Raw genomic sequence first — 18019 nt, 5'->3', positions numbered from 1 at the left:
TGGTGAAAAGGATGACTTACTGTTGTTAACACTAATAGTGATTAAACTCCTACAAGGACTGGAGTCCCCTATACCTCAGGAAATGACAGACTTAGTCAGCAATAGACTTATGTAGTTTTAGGGGTTCAAGATCAACTCTGAATTAGCAATGTTGCAGTTGCCTAAAAAACCAATGTGGTTACCAGAACTGCGATGGATGCGCCATTTCCTCCACTGAGGGCAAAATTACCCTCATGCCCAAGTTGGATAGTAAGATGGCTACCTTAATGGAAAAGTCTGAAAAAGCCCACAAGAGGCCAGGGGTGAGGGGGGGATTAGGTCCAGATGTGCTTATTATTTGTTCTGTCTGGCCACTCACAAAAATCTTGGAGATGGCGAAGGTGGCCAAAGAACCCAGGAGTCAACCGATTCTGAGGTGCAGTCTGGCTAAGAGCAAAGGTCCTAGTGACTTTTATGTAATGCATATTGTGCCTTCCTAGAAGGCTTCTGAAAGTCTGTTCCTGCCAGGATGTACAGGGCGTTAAGGACCGGGCCTCTCTAGAGGCTGGGCCTAATCCCAAAGGTTGTAAGGGGCAGACCCCCTTAAAAAAAGTTTTCAACCCTAAGATTTATGGAGGGGCCAGATGTGGCAAGGAGCACTTGTACAGCCAGTATCACTTCCAAGACCACAATGGCATTCAGGGAGGGAGTTACTTGGCAAGATCAAAGCCAAAGCTCCTTCCTGTCAAGAGGCAGATCCAATAGAGATTGATAGCCAGGATATAGGGCCTTCTGGCTTTTTTTCCATTCAGGTCATCCGTCACACAGGCTCAAGATTCTATATTTATAGTAAGGTCTGTCTTGTTAGGAAGACATTTTACTGCGGGAGGATGCAAGAACAGAAAATCTGAGGTTGCTGGAATACAGAGGCTTGGAATGGCAGGTTAACTTCGACTTAGCATTAGACATCATCCTCAAGCCGCCAATGTGTTAGGGATATAATATGTCAAAAGGTTCAGAAGGACCAGATCCAGGATGCATGTGGATTTTGCCATGGATTTTTTGGTAGCTCTGCCTTGAAAAGTGGATCTTATTCACATTGGAATCTCTCCAGAAGGACTAACATGGTCACTGACAGGATTCCCGTTTCCTAGGGGGCTCCAGAGGCTAGCGGTTTGATGTGGAAGGCATTTTTGAATGCGCAATGAGATGGGCATGCCCAACAAAGGATCTCATTGCATCCAGATCGAATGCCCAGGTCCCAGCATTTTTCAGCTGGAGCCTGGGCCCACAGGGCTTTGACAATTGATGTGTTCCACCAGGACTGGACCATGGATTTGTACAGTTCCATTTCTCCATTTATCGGGTGGACACTACTCCATTTATCCTGATTTTGAGAGTAGTGGCATAAGTCAGCTGATCTGATTCTTCTGAGTGCCTAGTCCTCTACCACTATTCCTGAAGCTTCCACTGAGTTCTGAAAGGGAGATTCACCCTCTGATTTAGGAAGGATTTCTCAGTCTGATGGATTAGTGAATGGCAAGGATCGCTGGTAGGTAAAAAAATTGAGCTTGTTAACAAGGACTGTGGAAGAGGTCAACCAACTGCTTTTTTCATTGACTAGGCCTGGACACACAAACATATATATGCAGGAGTGCTTGGTGTGTAGAAAGGGATCTTGATCGCATGGAGGCCAATGTTATTCAGGTCCTGATTTGTCTGTGTTTGCAGATTCAGGTAGGGGTTCTCATACGTTGAGCTTGTGTCAGTCAGAGATTTTGTGCGTCATGCTCAGGTGCCTAATAAACTAAGCGGGGGAAACTATTAGTATACAATGTGCTTAAAGGATTCAGCATTGTTAACCATCAGGGAACTGATGCACCCAGCTGTGGCATATCAGAAAGGGAATGGAGCTGGTTTGAGTGGCCCGTTAACAAGCATTTGTCTCACAAGGAGTTGTTTGCCAAGCTAACCATTTTGCTCTACAAGATTTTCTATCAGCAAGCACTGGATGTACAAGCTTTCAACTTTTACTCTGGATGGGGTGATATTTAGTCTTCCAGGAGAACTCAGTCCAATACATAGACAGGTCTAAGAGGTGTAAAACAGTTTTTGATATTATCATCATTGACTCTGGCATGATTGGTGAGGTGGGCAATGCAAGACGTTGGTATTTTTGCTCTCAGGGGAGTCGTTTTTCTGGCAGTGCGACAGCCTCCAAGGCTTTCACTCATGATGCTAGAGTTGACAATATTTTGAAGCCAGTAAACAGATGCGATGCCACGTTCACCAGGCATTATTTTAAATCAGTGTTGGATGTATAGAAGGTGTGTGGCACTCTAAGAGTTATATGTGTAGCCTGACAGCATCTCAGGTGAGCAAACATGCAGAATCATTACCACCACCCCTTATCTTCACCATCTGTTCTTACTTCAGAGGGGAGTGAGACTAACAGTAGGACAGAAAGTGGCAAGTCCAGATGGAGCGCCCTTCATCAATACAAAAGGGAAGTCAAGAGAGCTAGGCCCCGGTAATATTTAAGCCCAGGAGCGAGAGGAGGACAAGTTGAGATAGCCCCCTGCACAGAGTGTCAAGCACTTCAGGGGCAGGCAATGAGCGAGGAGAGATGAGGGAGATGGATAAATCGTTCCAATGCCTACTTACTGAAGTTCAGTTCTTCTGTGTTCTCAATTAAAGAGGTCTACTGACAAAGTCAGAAACCAGCAGCCTCTGGCAGTCACAGAATAGAGCACTACGATATGGATGAAGATGCAGAATACAGTAAATAAGTAATATCAAAAGCAAGTTAATTGAACTCTATATATCACACAACAGTTTAGGTTATGAGCTGCTTGAAGTTTTTTATTGATAAAATCATTATTTCAGCATAACTGAAAAAGCACTGTGGTATAAATATGAAGGTGTACAGAGGTATGCATAAAACGGCCATGATTTAATTTAGGTACCCCTTAATACTAATCAGAATGCAGAAGGTGCAGACAGACAAATATATTTGTCCAATGCATTGAACAAAAGGACTGAATTAGAACTAAAGTTGAGATCAGCTACATAATTATTATTGTTTCACACAAGCTCCTTAGGGGTAAACTGACAGTTTAATATTTGGAATAAAAATAATAATTCGATACTCCTACATGTCAACAAGATACGAATTGGTGCAGTAAATAAATGATTTGTTATGGGCCAGCACTACTAAAGAACACTGCACAACAGATACTGTAAAGTTACTGAATTTCTTAGCTGATAGGGGACTAAAGGTGTCTCCTGATAAGATACAATTTGTTCAAAAGGAAGGTTTCTACTTAGACCATTTGTCGAAAGGGCAGAGACAATCAGACACGGAGTGCATGCGTTTTGGCTGTGCCACCTCTAAACAGATAAAAACAACTGTTCACATTTTTGGAATGACTGGCTATTGCTGCTATTGGATTTCTGATTTTCACTAACGGTAAAGCCATTAATGGCGTTTACCCACAAGGACACACCTGAGCCTTTGCCTTGGATGGTGGACCATGAACGCAGCTTCCTTGCTATTTGGAAAGTTCTCTGCAAATCTCTTGCTTTATGGTTTAGAGTAGTCATGCAGATAAATACTATTGTTAAAGACGTTCACCTTTTTCTTCATGAGTCGAAGGGAGTGCTTCAGCGTATTCTTACAGCAGCAGGATGATTACATAAAACCATGCACATATTTCTCTGCCACATTTGATGTTGATGCAATATTTTGAATGCAGTTACACTACCTTCCCTTATATTGAAAGTGCACAGCAACCCTTTGATAATCATGACTGTATTCACAGAACGGAGATGCAGACAAAGGGCAGAATAGGTATGCTGGATACGCTATTTGATTATGCTGAAGGGGAGTTATGTTATGGATGCTGTATTCATGATTGTGCACATGGATCTCACAAGGCACCTGCTTTAACCAGAAGAGCCCCTATATTCATCGAACATAGAAATGATCTCCAGACACACTTAGTCAACACAACATAAATGGCCAAAGTGTTCTGTGGCATAATAATGTGTGGGGTACATGGAATGGATCAAAACCAATACAAAATTGTTATTTGTCTAGTTCATAAATCCAACCATTCTGTTAGAATGCATATCCTTTAACTTGATACTGCTTCACTTTCTCCCTTTACGGTTATGCCGACTTTTCTGTACTCTTGAACAGCTCCATTCCTTCGGTATTTGGGTTTCCTGTTTAAAGTCGCTTCTTTATTTTGGGCCTTGAGGCTCACATTGCATTTCCTTAGCATACTTAATTTTTGCCTGCCCAGCTGTGCCAAGTTAATACTGAGAAGTCAAAATGAGGCACCCCCAATGCAGTGTGTCTGTATAAGAACCTGACATCGTCAATGACTAATACCTGTCAGCAATCACATGAATACCAAACTAATAAGGAAATGGCTGTGTCAAAAAGAAAAATACTCCCCTACTGCTATGGTAATAATAAACATAACAATATGACTAATAGAAACATCCATTTTAATACAATTTCTGAACACTTGGATAGTTAATGAAGCGTGGTCAAAAGTTGTGCTTGCATGCATAAGTGACTGCACATGGATTTTTAAAGTTAACTAACCTCTTTTTCTTAATACTTTGAGTCAGATTAACTCCAAACAAGTAGTAAAGCTAAAGATACTGCAGAAGAACGATTTCTTGTGATTAACATGTTGTCAGAAAGTTCAGACACTAGTCAGAGGAAATATTGAGTTAAGGTTCCTGTCAAATTGTGGTCAGTTAACCAGTTGTATTTGCAAAGCATAAGTACATGAAGAATCACAAGAAGAGTTAAATAAAACAACGCCAGACATATCTTGTATTATTGTTTTCATCACTTTTGTGGTCTTCAGGTGGTTTCTTTTGCCAAGGCAAAGACAAATTGAGTTCATTATGCCTCTCATGAAGTACCACTGTATTGACACTTCAGTAAGGGAAGTAGCCTAGGAGATACAATTTCTCTTCAGGCATTCACCCTATTACACTGATTTCTTTAATCTCTTTATATTGAAAATAACAAGAATTCTACCACTTTCTTATAGAAACATTAAAGGATTGAAAAACGAATGAACCCAAGTTAAATAACTAGGCTATGTCTCATTTAAAGGAATATACCTAAGGGAATTTACAGGAAGGCTTGTCCTTGTGTTACTTATACTCAAACAAATCTTCTTTGGTTGTATGTATCAAACTGTGGTGCTGTGGGGCATAAACAACTTAGCGGGTACTATGTAATGAGCCTTGAGCTCCATATATCCATATCACTCTCAAGCAGTAACAGAGTTAGACAACTCAGATGCTACTTACGTGATAGAAGGGTCAACCTGCTTGTACGCATGGGCAGCACACGACCCGCAATATGTGTATCCTGCATGGCTACAAAACAAAAACAAGTAAATGCTAGCTTTGATTACAAGCTAAAATGAAATAAAGTATACTTTTTCATTTAGCAGAGATGCTCTACAAAAACATTATCTGTACATAATACAATAAGTACATGAGGCATTTAAGATACACCAAAAGTGAGAATTGGGATATGTATTAAGTGACCTTTGCACAAATTCTGACAGTGAAGACATCCAAAATTCTACACACACACACACACTATATATATATATATATATATATATATATATATATATATATATATATATATATATATATAAGTCATCAAAGCAAATTCCTATGAAAGCTATGGTATGTCGTGCAGTTATGTGTGGGCTCACAAGTTACAAGTTGACATTAATGCAACAATTAGGCCTAATGGGTTTAACGTTTAAATGGTGTATGACGAGTGGGGTGAGCTGAGGGATGGTAAAGGACAGTTGTTTAGGGCTGGGTAAACCTATACACATGTTCATACTTAGTATGCTTAAAGTAAAAAAAAACAATTCACAAATACTAGATAAAAAGTGATTCTTGAATTCAATGGAAAATGGGCCGTTACACACCTAGATGACAATTATAGCCAGAGAATAATTGTTTATTCATACAACCAACACAGACTTCAAAAATAATCAGTCATAAATGCATCCACAACAACGAGGTGCCGAAAGCTACAGAAACCTTCCACAACAGAAAACATTAGAAACGTATTGAACACATACTGTGCTAATAAGAGTTATATGGATATAAAGAAAAATTCCAACCAAAGTAGGTAACAGTGGCCTACAGCTCTGGGCACAGTCTGTGATAAAAAAGATACACAGATTTCCCGCATACGCAAACTAAACAAGATGCATGTGAGTAACACAGACAACATGTTATTTTCTGCTTCCACTGTTCATTCCTCAGTCACTCTACTGGTCAGTATTAAAAAAAAATCTCATTTGCATTTACAAAGTGCAACACGTGAGCCGATGCAGCTGGCCCACTCAGGCAAAAAAACAAACAAAAAAAAAAAAACAGTACACACTTCCATCCTTTGGGTGATATTTAGTGATCTTCTTTAAAACCACGTTTATTAGTTCTCCAATACTTGAACCGAACAACATTTCAGAAGTCCTGTTACATATTATAATAAAAGGAACATAGCATCAAAACGACAATGATGCGCCCCCTATACAGGTCAACATAACCTCTGGATCCTGTCTGGTTTCAACATTTATTTTGTCACTGGTAACATGAATAGTAAAGTACATCTGTCTGTTACAATTTCTCACCAACACACCACTGACTCCCCATCTCCGCAAACCTTTTCAAGCAGTCTCTTCTATGAAAAAGCACTTTGTCTGGCATCAAGTACCAATACAGGCTTTCATTTCATGTCTCAAAGTCCGCTGTCACTAGTGAACTCCAGTATCTAGCGATATCCCTTATCGCAGTGGTTCCCAAACTTTTTCGACCGGCGGCTCCCTTCACCTACATTGGCCATTGCCCGCGGCTCCCCATTATGTTACTTTTTTTTTCGGGTGGGCGATTTAAGCCCAGCCTCAGGAGTACTTCAAATTTTCTCCCTGCAAATAATTGGGATGTAGGCGATGAAGGTATTATCATATTGGTAACAAAATAAAAATACAAGTTGTTTACTTTTTTTTTATTCAGTTAAGTCAGAAACAATACAATATCAAGAGCCAAAAATGTTTCCACAAATTAGCAACCTTTTTTGAACACATGTAAGATTAACCACACAACAAAGTTCTGTAGTAAATGTTTTTTAATTAACAAGAAAAACCAGGGAGTCTGAATGTGAACAAAATAGAAAGGCCTATGTTTGGAAAATCCTAGTGAGATGGATGTGCTGGTTTTTCTTTACAAAGCTCCTAAAATCTTGGTGTTATTTTTGAGATCGCAACACGCATTTCTTTTTCAAGGTGAATTTTTGCCCTATATTTTGACTTTATCACTGCAACTGCTGAGAAACCAGCTTCACAAAGGTAGGAAGTAGCAAACGGGATCAAAACACGCAGGGCAATCTTGCTAATCACTGGGTATTCATCTTGAGTTTGGCACCAAAACTCAAGCAGTGACAGAGACTGGAATTGTACTTTCAATGTTGAGTCACTTGAAATGTCAATGAGCTGTTCTGCTTCCTCGTTATTGAAATGCTGAGGTATCTCAGCATTGAAGGGATCTCTCACCCATTTTATTGGCTCCACTTCATCCTCTGGGAAATATTTCTGAAGGTAAAAATGCAGTTGTGACAAATACAGAACAAAAACTGTCCTCAGTTCCTCCTTTAATGCCATTTCATTGTCTTGCAGAAACTTGTCCAATGAAGGAAAACATTTATAGTCACCTTTGCTTACACTGCCTTTCCAAAGGATGACTTTTTTCTTAAACCCTGAAACTTTGTCTGAGAGCTGCAAGATGTTAGTATTATTACCTTGCAAGGACTTGTTCAGTGTGTTCAGTTTTTCAAAAAGATCCGAAAGAAAAGCCATTTGTATTAGAAAGTCTGCATCAATAAATTTGTCAGCAAAACAATGTTCATCATCGTGTAGATAGGAGTATATTTCATTCCTAAGCTCATACACCCTAAGCAGGGAGTTACCGAGAGACAGCCATCGAGAACTGCTGTAGAACAAGAGGCATGAGTGTTCGGCACCCATGTCTTGACACAGCTTAGCAAAAAATCTTGCTTTCATTGGTCTTGTTTTAATAAAATGTATCACTTTGGTGACTATTTTCAGAATATTATGCAGTTCTTCACTGAGGTTTCCTGCTGCTAGTGCTTCTCTGTGTATTATACAGTGTGTCCAAATAGCATTAGGTGCTTTAGACCGTAAGCGAGCTTGAAGTCCTTGGTAGCATCCAGCCATTGAACGACCCCCGTCTGTACAAACTCCAACACATCTCTCCCAGTCAATCTGATTCTGTACCATAAAATCATCTACAACCGCAAACAAATCTTGACCGGTAGTTCCACCTTTCATTTCCTTACAGAACAACAAATCCTCAACTATTTTTTTTTCATTAACAAACCTGACATAGCAAATAAGATGGGTGTCTTTTTGGTTGTCTGTTGCCTCGTCCAGTTGGAGTGCAAAGTCTTTGCCTTTTAAGTTACAGATGAGCTGATCGTTAATATCGTCAGCCATATCCTTTATCCTCCGGCTGATAGTATTATTAGAAAGAGGCACTTTGAGCAGCTGTTTACCAGCATCTTCGCCAAGCAAGATGGTTACCATATCAACAGCAGCAGGCAAAATCAGCTCTTCTGCAATTGTGTGTGTTTTTTTACACTGTGCAACACGATAGGCCACTTTCTAAGAAGACAAGAGGGCGTTACTTTTAACTTTGGCTTGTTTTGAGAAAGTGGTCTTTTGTAACTTGGCTTCTGTTAGTTTTCTTTGGAAAAATTCCCTTGGCTTTCCAACCACATTTGGGTGAAGACTTTCAAGATGACGCTTTAGTTTACTTGGAAGCATGGATTCTAAAGCCAAAACTTTTAAACAGATTACACATTGAGGCCGCTCCTCATTATTAACCTGTACACATGTGAAACCATAATCTAGATACCCGTCATCATACTTTCTGTACTTGGTTTTTCGCTTCCCATCCTCTTTTTTCTCTGAAGAACCTGAGACTTCACTTTGCTCAGACGAACTTGAACTCGGTATTAAAAATCTCTTCATTGTCAATCATAAAGATGCCAATCAGTTCACACGTAGAAGAGAAGAAAGGGAAAGACTGAGGAAGAGAAAAAACAAAATAGTGTCACAATGGTAGAAAACAGAAAGCTGCAAGAGTGAGCTGAAGGGGAAGGAAGTGGTTTTAAAATCATTGAAGAGGCCTGAGATGGATTTAGTATTACACTGCCTCAGTATTCCATTTTCCCACATTTAATTTCAGCAGCCCATGTTTAAGAGGAGGATTTTGGGTACCGGCACATTTTTATTTACAAATTAAGCAATGTCGTTCACACTCCCACTCTGCAGTTTCTTGAGAAAAGGGGTGGTTTCTGCAGGGTGCAATTCTTAGCATCAAGAAGATGATAGGGGCAATATGTGAAGGCATTAACAACTATGGTGCAAGCCAATGTGCTTGAAAACGTTTTTATTTTTTTTAAATTGCCAATATATTCTACTTTTTTAAAACGTTCTTTAGGAACTACTCCTTGAACATCCCTGGGGAGAGCTGCTGCAGTAGGAAATTGGCAAGTTCTCAGGACCCCATTCCAGTCCATCATTATTTTGCACGCTGTGCCACTTCAGTCTTTAGTCCCAGCCATATGCAAATCAGTCTTGACCCTGCTCCAATGTGAAGAGTGTGAACAGTGCAGCCCAAACTGCCTGACCAGTTCTTCCCTTAACCAGAGCACAACACAACTCATGACTGGTTTTGCCCTTATTAGGGATCACTAGCCAAATATTGCTTGGCTCCAGTGCCACAATGTGCCACAATGTGCCACAATGTGCCAGGGGCCCACACCCGGGCCTACCCGCACACTGAAGTATACAGAAAAAAAATGCTTGATTTAATCTCAACCACTAGCAGTTTCTCAGGACCCCATCCCTCCAGTCCATCTTTATTTTGCACACTGTGCCACCTCTATTTGTATTCAGCCATAAGCAAATCAGTCTTGACCCTGCTCCAATGGGCATAGTCCAGCCCGACTTTAACGGTCGTATAGCCATGTTGCTTACCTGGGGAAATTTGTATGGGAAATCTCCTAAGAAGTGTATAATGATGAGCACGAGCGCCTTTGTAATGTGTGGCCTAACTAGTCTTGTGTTTTGGAAAGAAAACAATTCTGTCATTTGAAAGCGTTTGTTTTCCGGGAGAATTAACAGTTATGTTAGTCTGCAGGTTCTAATCAAAACGTTGGACCCTGGCACTTATTCCTTTACAAATTAAGCAGGGAATGCGTGTGTTGTATTACAAACACGAACAAACACCCTTCCACACTCAGTGCTGGGAGCGCCCTCCCTGGCAGAGACTCTTCCCGCCCTCCCAGCTGAGCACGAGGACACATAATCTGGGCCAGTGACAACCAGCAAGGAACACACGTGTGCTCTGGCATTATGACCGGCACGAGAGCAGAAATCGAAAATAAATGGGGTGAAGCGTGGGGGGAGGCGTTAAAAGTTTGTGTAAACCTGGGCTGTGTTGTGGATGACTTTGCAGCGACCTTTGTTGCAAATGGCCTATGCATGCGGAATAATAGGCTCCTTGCAGGGAAGGGAAATGGCTTACTTCTCATCACCGTTTCCATGCCAGCCATCAGAGTCCCCATCTAGCAGAGAGAAATGAGTTATGAAAAGGCTTGAGAGGAGAAGGGATACTCTGCGAGTTTCATTTATGCATCGTAATCGTTCCCCCCCTATTCTGTGTGAAGTCGAAGATAATGCACACTTACCCTTTGAACCTAGCAGAACATTTGCATAGGTGCACGCAGTTATATTCTCCAAGGTTTACAGTCTACAATGTTGATTCCAAATTCTAAAAACGATAATAATTACCGTAATTACCTGACAATGAGCTGAAATTCGACTTGGAATGCTGAGGGGGCTCTCGGAGTCTCTGAATTGCTGCGCACGTGTAAATGCCGAAGAACGTAATCACGCTGGGTGAAACCATAATGCAAGACGTTGACAGGTTGGGCTCATGTAATCCCCCGACATAAAATGCTAATGTCTACTGCTCGAGTGGAAAATAATTACCTCCCTGCGTAAGTTACGCTGGTATAAACCGCGTGCATAAATCATTTCTGAAGTGTGGCATTTCATGTTTTCAAAAATGCGCACGGCGCCCCAGGCAACTTGTCACGGCGCACCGGGGTGCAGCGGCGCACAGTTTGGGAACCACTGCCTTATGGCGACAACCCCCCCCCTCCAATTTCGTATAGTTTTATGCCATATTCTGATGGGGTTTTTTCATTCCAGATCCCCAGTAAGACGAGCTGATTGTCAGATTCACAGTAATTTCAGTTACTGCAAATAAGTGGGACCCAATCTTGCCCTAAAAAGTTGCCATTTGGAGCCATTTCCATTATCTATGCAGAAACAGACCCTGAGTCCCACGCCCCCTTAAACATTCGTTGTGTATGTCTGTGGTACATGCGCACTGTAAGAATTTTAACTGCACCACCATGAATCCTGATCATATTCCCACCTCAAGGGGTACCTACATTGCTCTTCCCACTCTGCACACCCTGTTGTACTTATTGCTCAAGAATATCCAATCTGCCAGGGGAACTGTTAATCACAGTTTTGTATATTTTGAATAATAATGCCTTAGCTTGAAGCGATTCAGATGCTACTCTATTTTCTAGCAGTGTTCTATTCTGAAGGTTTATCAGTTTATCTTCGTATGACTGCATACTATGCTTCACTACAGATGCCTGTAGTGCTGGAAGTCATGTAACAAGAACTCCGCTCCCAAGTTTTGAATCAATTTCATTCTCTCTGTGGCCATATGCCCCTCACTTTGGTTTTGCCTATCATGTCCCATTTTTTAAAACCAGACAGAGCCCCCACTTTCTGCAGTGCAGCACTGGTCCCTAATGGGGTTTGCTCCATAATCCTCGTTTCCTCCATTGGCATCCAAAAGATTTATTTATTGAATTTCAGAACCTTATTAGAGCATCTGTGGGTCTGAAGTGATGCTTCTCTATTCTACATCCATCTAGACCTCCAATACTTTCTGGTTCCCATTGTCAATAGTCAGGGATGGCTTCTTCTGCGATGACAACGCTCACCTCTTTATTACCGCTAACTGCGTAGTGGTAACCGAAAAATATATTCTGAGGTTTGAAACGGCGATAACCTTTTATTGGTGACTGTAGATGCTTGCAAAGATTGCTCCTGAGAGACCTAACTGCCTTTCCACAGAGACAAAGGTGACAGGCACTTAGGTTGGAGAACCTTTGCTCAGCAAACTGACCTTCGGACCTTTCAGGTACATTCACATAAAGGGCCAGATGTACGAAAGGATTTTACCCATTCTGTGTCTATGGGAAAAAGCTTTCGTACATCTGGCCCTAAGTCCTTTGGCCCCTGGAGCACCCTTTTGAATCTTCCACCTTAGCAGCCGAGTGAAGGGAGGTTGCTGCACCCCAGAGATCACTTCTTTGAGGCTTTTATTTCAGCCAGCACTTTTCTAGGCTTGTTTTCTACTTTTATAACACTGTATAAAGTTTTATGGAAGTCTACTCGCACAAGATTTAAGTTATCAGCTACAGTGTTTACTTTCTGATCTGGGGTCTCCCTGGAGTCTCTCACCGAGGTTAGCATGTCTTTCTTTGCTAAGGGAACATTCATGGCTCTGGACTGTCTTCCGCTTGCCAGTGAGCCCAGACCTGAAGCACAAGGCAGATCACAACCGTTATCTCAGACCTCTTGAAACCAGCCTATGGGGCACACTGTGACCACTCAGACTTTCTCAGTTTCCCCTTCTGCCCACCATCTCTCACTGTGCTTACTGCACCCTCCACCTGGGAACATCAGTCTCCAGTCTCCTCTCTCCCTCTCTCCCTCCCCCCCCCCCCGTGTGTGAGTATGTTTTGCCTGTTTCACTGGGACCCTGCTAACCAGGACCCCAGTGCTCATAGTTTGTGGCTCAGCTTTTAAAATTGTCACTGTAGGCCAGTGACTTAATTTACCAATTTCAACTGGCACACTGGACCCCCCCCCTTATAAGTCCCTAGTATATGGTACCAAGGTACACAGGGCATTGGGGTGCCAGGAGATCCATATGGGCTGCAGCATTTCTTTTGCCACCCATAGGAAGCTCAGACAAAGTCTTGCACAGGCCTGCCATTGCAGCCTGCGTGAAATAACGCACACATTATTTCACAGCCATTTTCACTGCACTTAACTTAACTTCAAGTAACTTATAAGTCACCTATATGTCTAACCCTCACTTGCTTCAGGTTAGGTGCGATGTTACTAAGTGTGAGGGCACCCTTGCACTAGCAAAGGTGCCCCCACATAGTTCAGGGTCATTTCCCTGGACTTTGTGAGTCCGGGGACACCATTACATGCGTGCACTACATATAGGTCAATACCTATATGTAGCTTCAGAATGGTAACCCAGAATATGGCCATGTAACATGTCTAAGATCATGGAATTATCCCCCCATTCCAAATCTGGTATTGGGGAGCCAATTCCATGCATCCTGGGGGCTCCACCATGGACCCCCAGTACTGCCAAACCAGCTCTCTGAGGCTCGCACTGCAGCTACAGCTGCTGCCACCTCGCAGACAGGGTTCTGCCCTCCTGGGGTCTGGGCAGCCCAGTCCCAGGAAGGCATAACAAAGCATCTCGTAGAGCAGGGTGTTACACCCTCTCTCTTTGGAAATAGGTGTTACAGGCTGGGTGGGGTAGCCTACCCAGCCTCTGGTAATGCTTTGAAGGGCACAGATGGTGCCCTCCTTGCATAAACCAGTCTACACCGGTTCAGGGACCCCTTCTCCCCTGCTCTGGTGCGAAACTGGACAAAGGAAAGGGGAGTGTCCACTCACCTGTCCATCACCACCACAGGGGTGGTGCCCAGAGCTCCTCCAGTGTGTCCCAAACTTCAGCCATCTTGCTTTGCAAGGTGTGGGGGCACTCTGCAGGCCGCTGAGTGGCCAGTGCCAGCAGGAGATGTCAGGGACCCCTCCTGATAGGTCCTTAGCTGATAAGGTAGCCAATCCCGCTCTCAGGGCTATTTAGGGTCTCTCCTGTGGGCTCTCTTCAGATTCTGCTTGCAAGTTTCCTTCAGGAATCCTCTGCAACAACTTCAGACTCTTCTGACCTCAGATCATCCGCAGCCTGCTCCAAGATACGCTGTAGCTGCAACAAAGTGTCTACAAGAGCCACTTTTCTTCAGCAACATCAGCTCCAAGTCAGCAACTGCAACAGTTTCCAGGGTGTGCATGCTCTGGGGACTCCCTGTTTTCATCCTGCACCAGAAGGACTGAAGAAATCTCCTGTGGAGTGACGGAGTAGGCTCCTCTCACAGCGACGTGCGTGCTCCTAAGGACACAGAGGATGGACATCATCGACATAGGCTGTTGTGAGGTCCTGCTGACGCAACTTGGAGGAGGTAAGACCTTGCCTTCCCAGAGAGCGACGGTACCCCTGTGTACTGCGTCTTCTTTGCCTCCCGAGGGCTCTGTGCACTCTTTGCAAAATTCCTTTGTGCACAGCCTGGCCCAGGTATCCAGCACTCCATCCTGCGACGCACAACTAGCTGAGTTGTTCTCCAGCAGCGTGGGACCTTCTTTTGTTGTGCTGCATTACCTTTGTTTTGCACCTCCTTTGAACCCGGATCCTGCGGCTTCTGGAGGTGTTGGCTGGTATCCCGAGGGCTCTCTAAAGTGCTGAGAGCCCCCTCTTCCTCCTCACACAGAGTTGAGACCCCAAGGTCTCTCCTGGGTCAATCCAGCGCCATTTTGACGCAAAATGCACTTTTGTCTTAGCCAAGGCTTGTTGGCGCCTTCCAACACGAAATTTCATCTGCAACGATCTTCACGAGGTAGGACATCTTTTGCATCACGCAGGAACCCACTGGCATCTTCCTAGGGTGCATTTCTGCAGTCTTTGACTAACCAAGGACTCTTCTTTTGCACCCTCTTCTGGGTTGGCAGGGGCTCCTGTCCTTCCTGGAACTTCTTTCGACTTCTGGACTTTGTCCCCTTCCTTTGCAGGTCTTCATGTCCAATAATCCAGCAGTTGTTCTTTGCAGACTTGGTTGGCTGCTGCAAAATCCCAAAAACGAGGTGTAGTGTGTCCTAAGGAAACTTGTAGTACTTTACTCCTGCTTTTCTGGGCTCTGGGGTGGGGTAATTTACTTACCTTTACTGTATTCTTACTCTCCCAGCGATTCTGCACACACTACACTTGTCTATGGGGGGGGTGGGGGGATTTGTGATTCGCATTCAACTTTCTTAGTATTTGGTTTGTGTTGCCCCTAGACCTATTTTCTCCCATTGCATTCTATAGGTTTCCCTACTGTTTGCATTGTTCTATAACTATTTACTTGTCTCATTTTGGTGTCTTGTGTATATATTGTGTATAATACTTACCTCCAGAAGGAGTATTGTCTCTAAGATATTTTTGGTAACACAGAGTATTGTATTTACTTGTGTATAAGTACTGTATAACTATAAGTGGTATTGCAGGAGCTTTGCATGTCTCCTAGTTCAGCCTAAGCTGCTCTGCTATAGCTACCTCTATCAGCCTAAGCTGCTAGAACACTACTACATTTCACTAATAAGGGATAACTGGACCTGGTATAAGGTGTAAGTACCCAAGGTACCCACTACAAACCAGGACAGCCTTCTACATTGGTGGTGAAGCGGTGGGATAAGTACTTGCAATTGCTTTACCACTTCGTTACCTGTGCTTCTCACAAGAAAAGCTTGCTCCAATACTTAGAGCATATATAATATATACCTAGAAACAATTTTCTAACTTCCTTAACAGTTCTTTAAACTTTGCAAACATTTTTACAACGTTCTGAAAAGTTTTCTTTTTTTCCTCTAAAAAGTTAGGTCTGTTATTCTACTAACTTTTTACTCACTTTCCTAAACTTTTTTTCTTTCAATATGTCTTCTGTAAACGCCACTCCTAGAGCTGTCAAGACTACCTATGACAATTTAAACTATACAAGCTTGAAGGGGCTCTGCATTGAAAGAAATTTAGGGATTGGGAAGAACCCCAATAAGGAGTACCTCTTAAAATTCCTCCTCCAGGATGACCAGGGAATCAGCACTGAGGAAGAAGTAGAGGATAACTCCAACCAGGAAAGCTCAGAGGAGCAAGATGAGAATCCTGGGGAGGATCCTTCCACAGACCTATCTGTCAACAAGCCCTGGTAGTGGTAAGGGTCCACACTCCGCATATTACGATGATCTGAAGAGTGCAGAATCACAGGCTGACCCGCTGCACCTCAGCTCAGGACTAGCTGCCTCACAAGACGTGCTCCTTCTCTCAGCCCTAGGTCGAAAGAGCTACCTTTGGCACCTTCTACTTTCTGAGCAGCGGCTTCGACCACCAGCTGCAATCAGATGCACAGTCTTTTCAGATATTCACTTCTCTCTGCTCCAGGGATCCCATCTGAGAATAGGCCAAGCCTTACTGTGGCACTGAATTCTTAAGTCATTACCATCCCTACAGGCTCAGCAAGCTTGTATTTTCCCTTATTTCTCATTACTGAAGCGGCCCTCTCAATGGACTTTCATACCCTGGAGCGAATTCTTCAATTTGAGTTAATGATGACATAGGATATTAGGCGTCGGGATGGCAGCACATTTACAATGCAGCCTTCTCACATGATGCTCGGCCCTCACCCCGCCACCCCATTTAGTTAGGTCCTAATTGTTTTCGTAACTTGCTATGTTCAGTCATTCCCTACAATTATCGTGACTAACAGTCTCAAACTTTTGATGGACCATTTTCATCCTTCACAGGAATCAATGCTCAATCGATTTTTGGACCCTGCAACAGGATGTAGTAGAACCATAGGACTCAATTTCAATACAGACAACTTTAAGTCAAACACTATGACCAATCTGGCCATAGAAGGAAAACTCCAGTCAGAAAAAAAGTTAAGGCAGTTATTACAAACTCAAGCTCAAAGTCATGTATACAATCCTCAAGACAACATTATAAAGATATAAGATCACCAAGGGTTGCGCAAGGAAACAAAATAAGTTCAGGCAAACTAACAATAACAAAACTAAGAATCAATAAGAGGAGTACAAAACATCAATAATATTATCTGAGATACAAGAATCAAACATTGCTCAAGTTTGACAAGAATCAGTCTATTTCAAATCAGCAGTTATAATTTAGCTATGCAGAGGAAAAACCCCACTATTGGCCGGATTAAGGGATAACATGTGAGGGACGTAACATATGCAGGCAATAGACAAATAGAATTTGGAAAAAGGTAAACTTGTGAAAGGGAGTACTAAGGTGGGCAAAAGATAGATAAAAAAGAGAAAGCGTCAGCAGGTCAAAAGCTCGTTCACAAGTCTTCTGCAGGGGTTAGGAGGAAAATCTCTACTCCTCAGAAGGGCATTTGAAAGGAGCACAGCAGAGAGGAAGATACCTCTCCAAGGGTTTCTGCATTAAGGATACAGCTCCTCATCTTCAGGATGTGGAAGAGTCTCTGGCCAAAGTCCAACTGGTCAAAGACATATCAAAGTTCATATGACAATCTGATTCACTCTGAGTGACTGTCCATTTGACTCTGAAGGGGTATCATTCAATAGCAATCAATCACACAACTCCAAGTTGAAACACTGGAACATCCTCCCAGGTCTGTCATGGGAACCTCATCCATCCATGTACTTCCCCATGAGATTTTAAAAATGGCATATAATGCCAGTCCACAGTTCAGCATGTTGTACATTAAAGGACGCTGTTTCACTTCTCACTATGTCTAAAACAATAGGGTTTTATTACCAAAGATAGTCTTCTTGTGGGAACAAAGTTGTAAAGAAAGTAAGTGGTAAAACTGAATTAGCATTCTCTGCACAGTCACAAGATACAGGCCTAACAGGCCTCACTTATGGTAATGCAAGTAAATTAAAACTCTACATTTAATTAATATGTTCTAATAAACACTTGA

The 18019-nt window shown here is 42.6% G+C and overlaps 1 protein-coding gene across 1 annotated transcript in view; it reads right to left on the bottom strand.

Annotated features, from left to right (window-relative positions):
* Positions 1 to 18019, bottom strand: part of MEMO1 (mediator of cell motility 1) — a 198675-nt gene that overhangs the window by 104148 nt on the left and 76508 nt on the right. Inside the window, exon 3 of the mRNA XM_069234683.1 lies at positions 5320 to 5388. Coding sequence (XP_069090784.1) covers positions 5320 to 5388 — 69 coding nt within the window. The remainder of the gene's footprint in view (positions 1 to 5319; positions 5389 to 18019) is intronic.

Source organism: Pleurodeles waltl, chromosome 5, assembly GCF_031143425.1.
Source record: "Pleurodeles waltl isolate 20211129_DDA chromosome 5, aPleWal1.hap1.20221129, whole genome shotgun sequence".
NCBI classification, from domain to species: domain Eukaryota; kingdom Metazoa; phylum Chordata; class Amphibia; order Caudata; family Salamandridae; genus Pleurodeles; species Pleurodeles waltl.
This window is presented reverse-complemented; position numbering and strand designations above follow the sequence as displayed.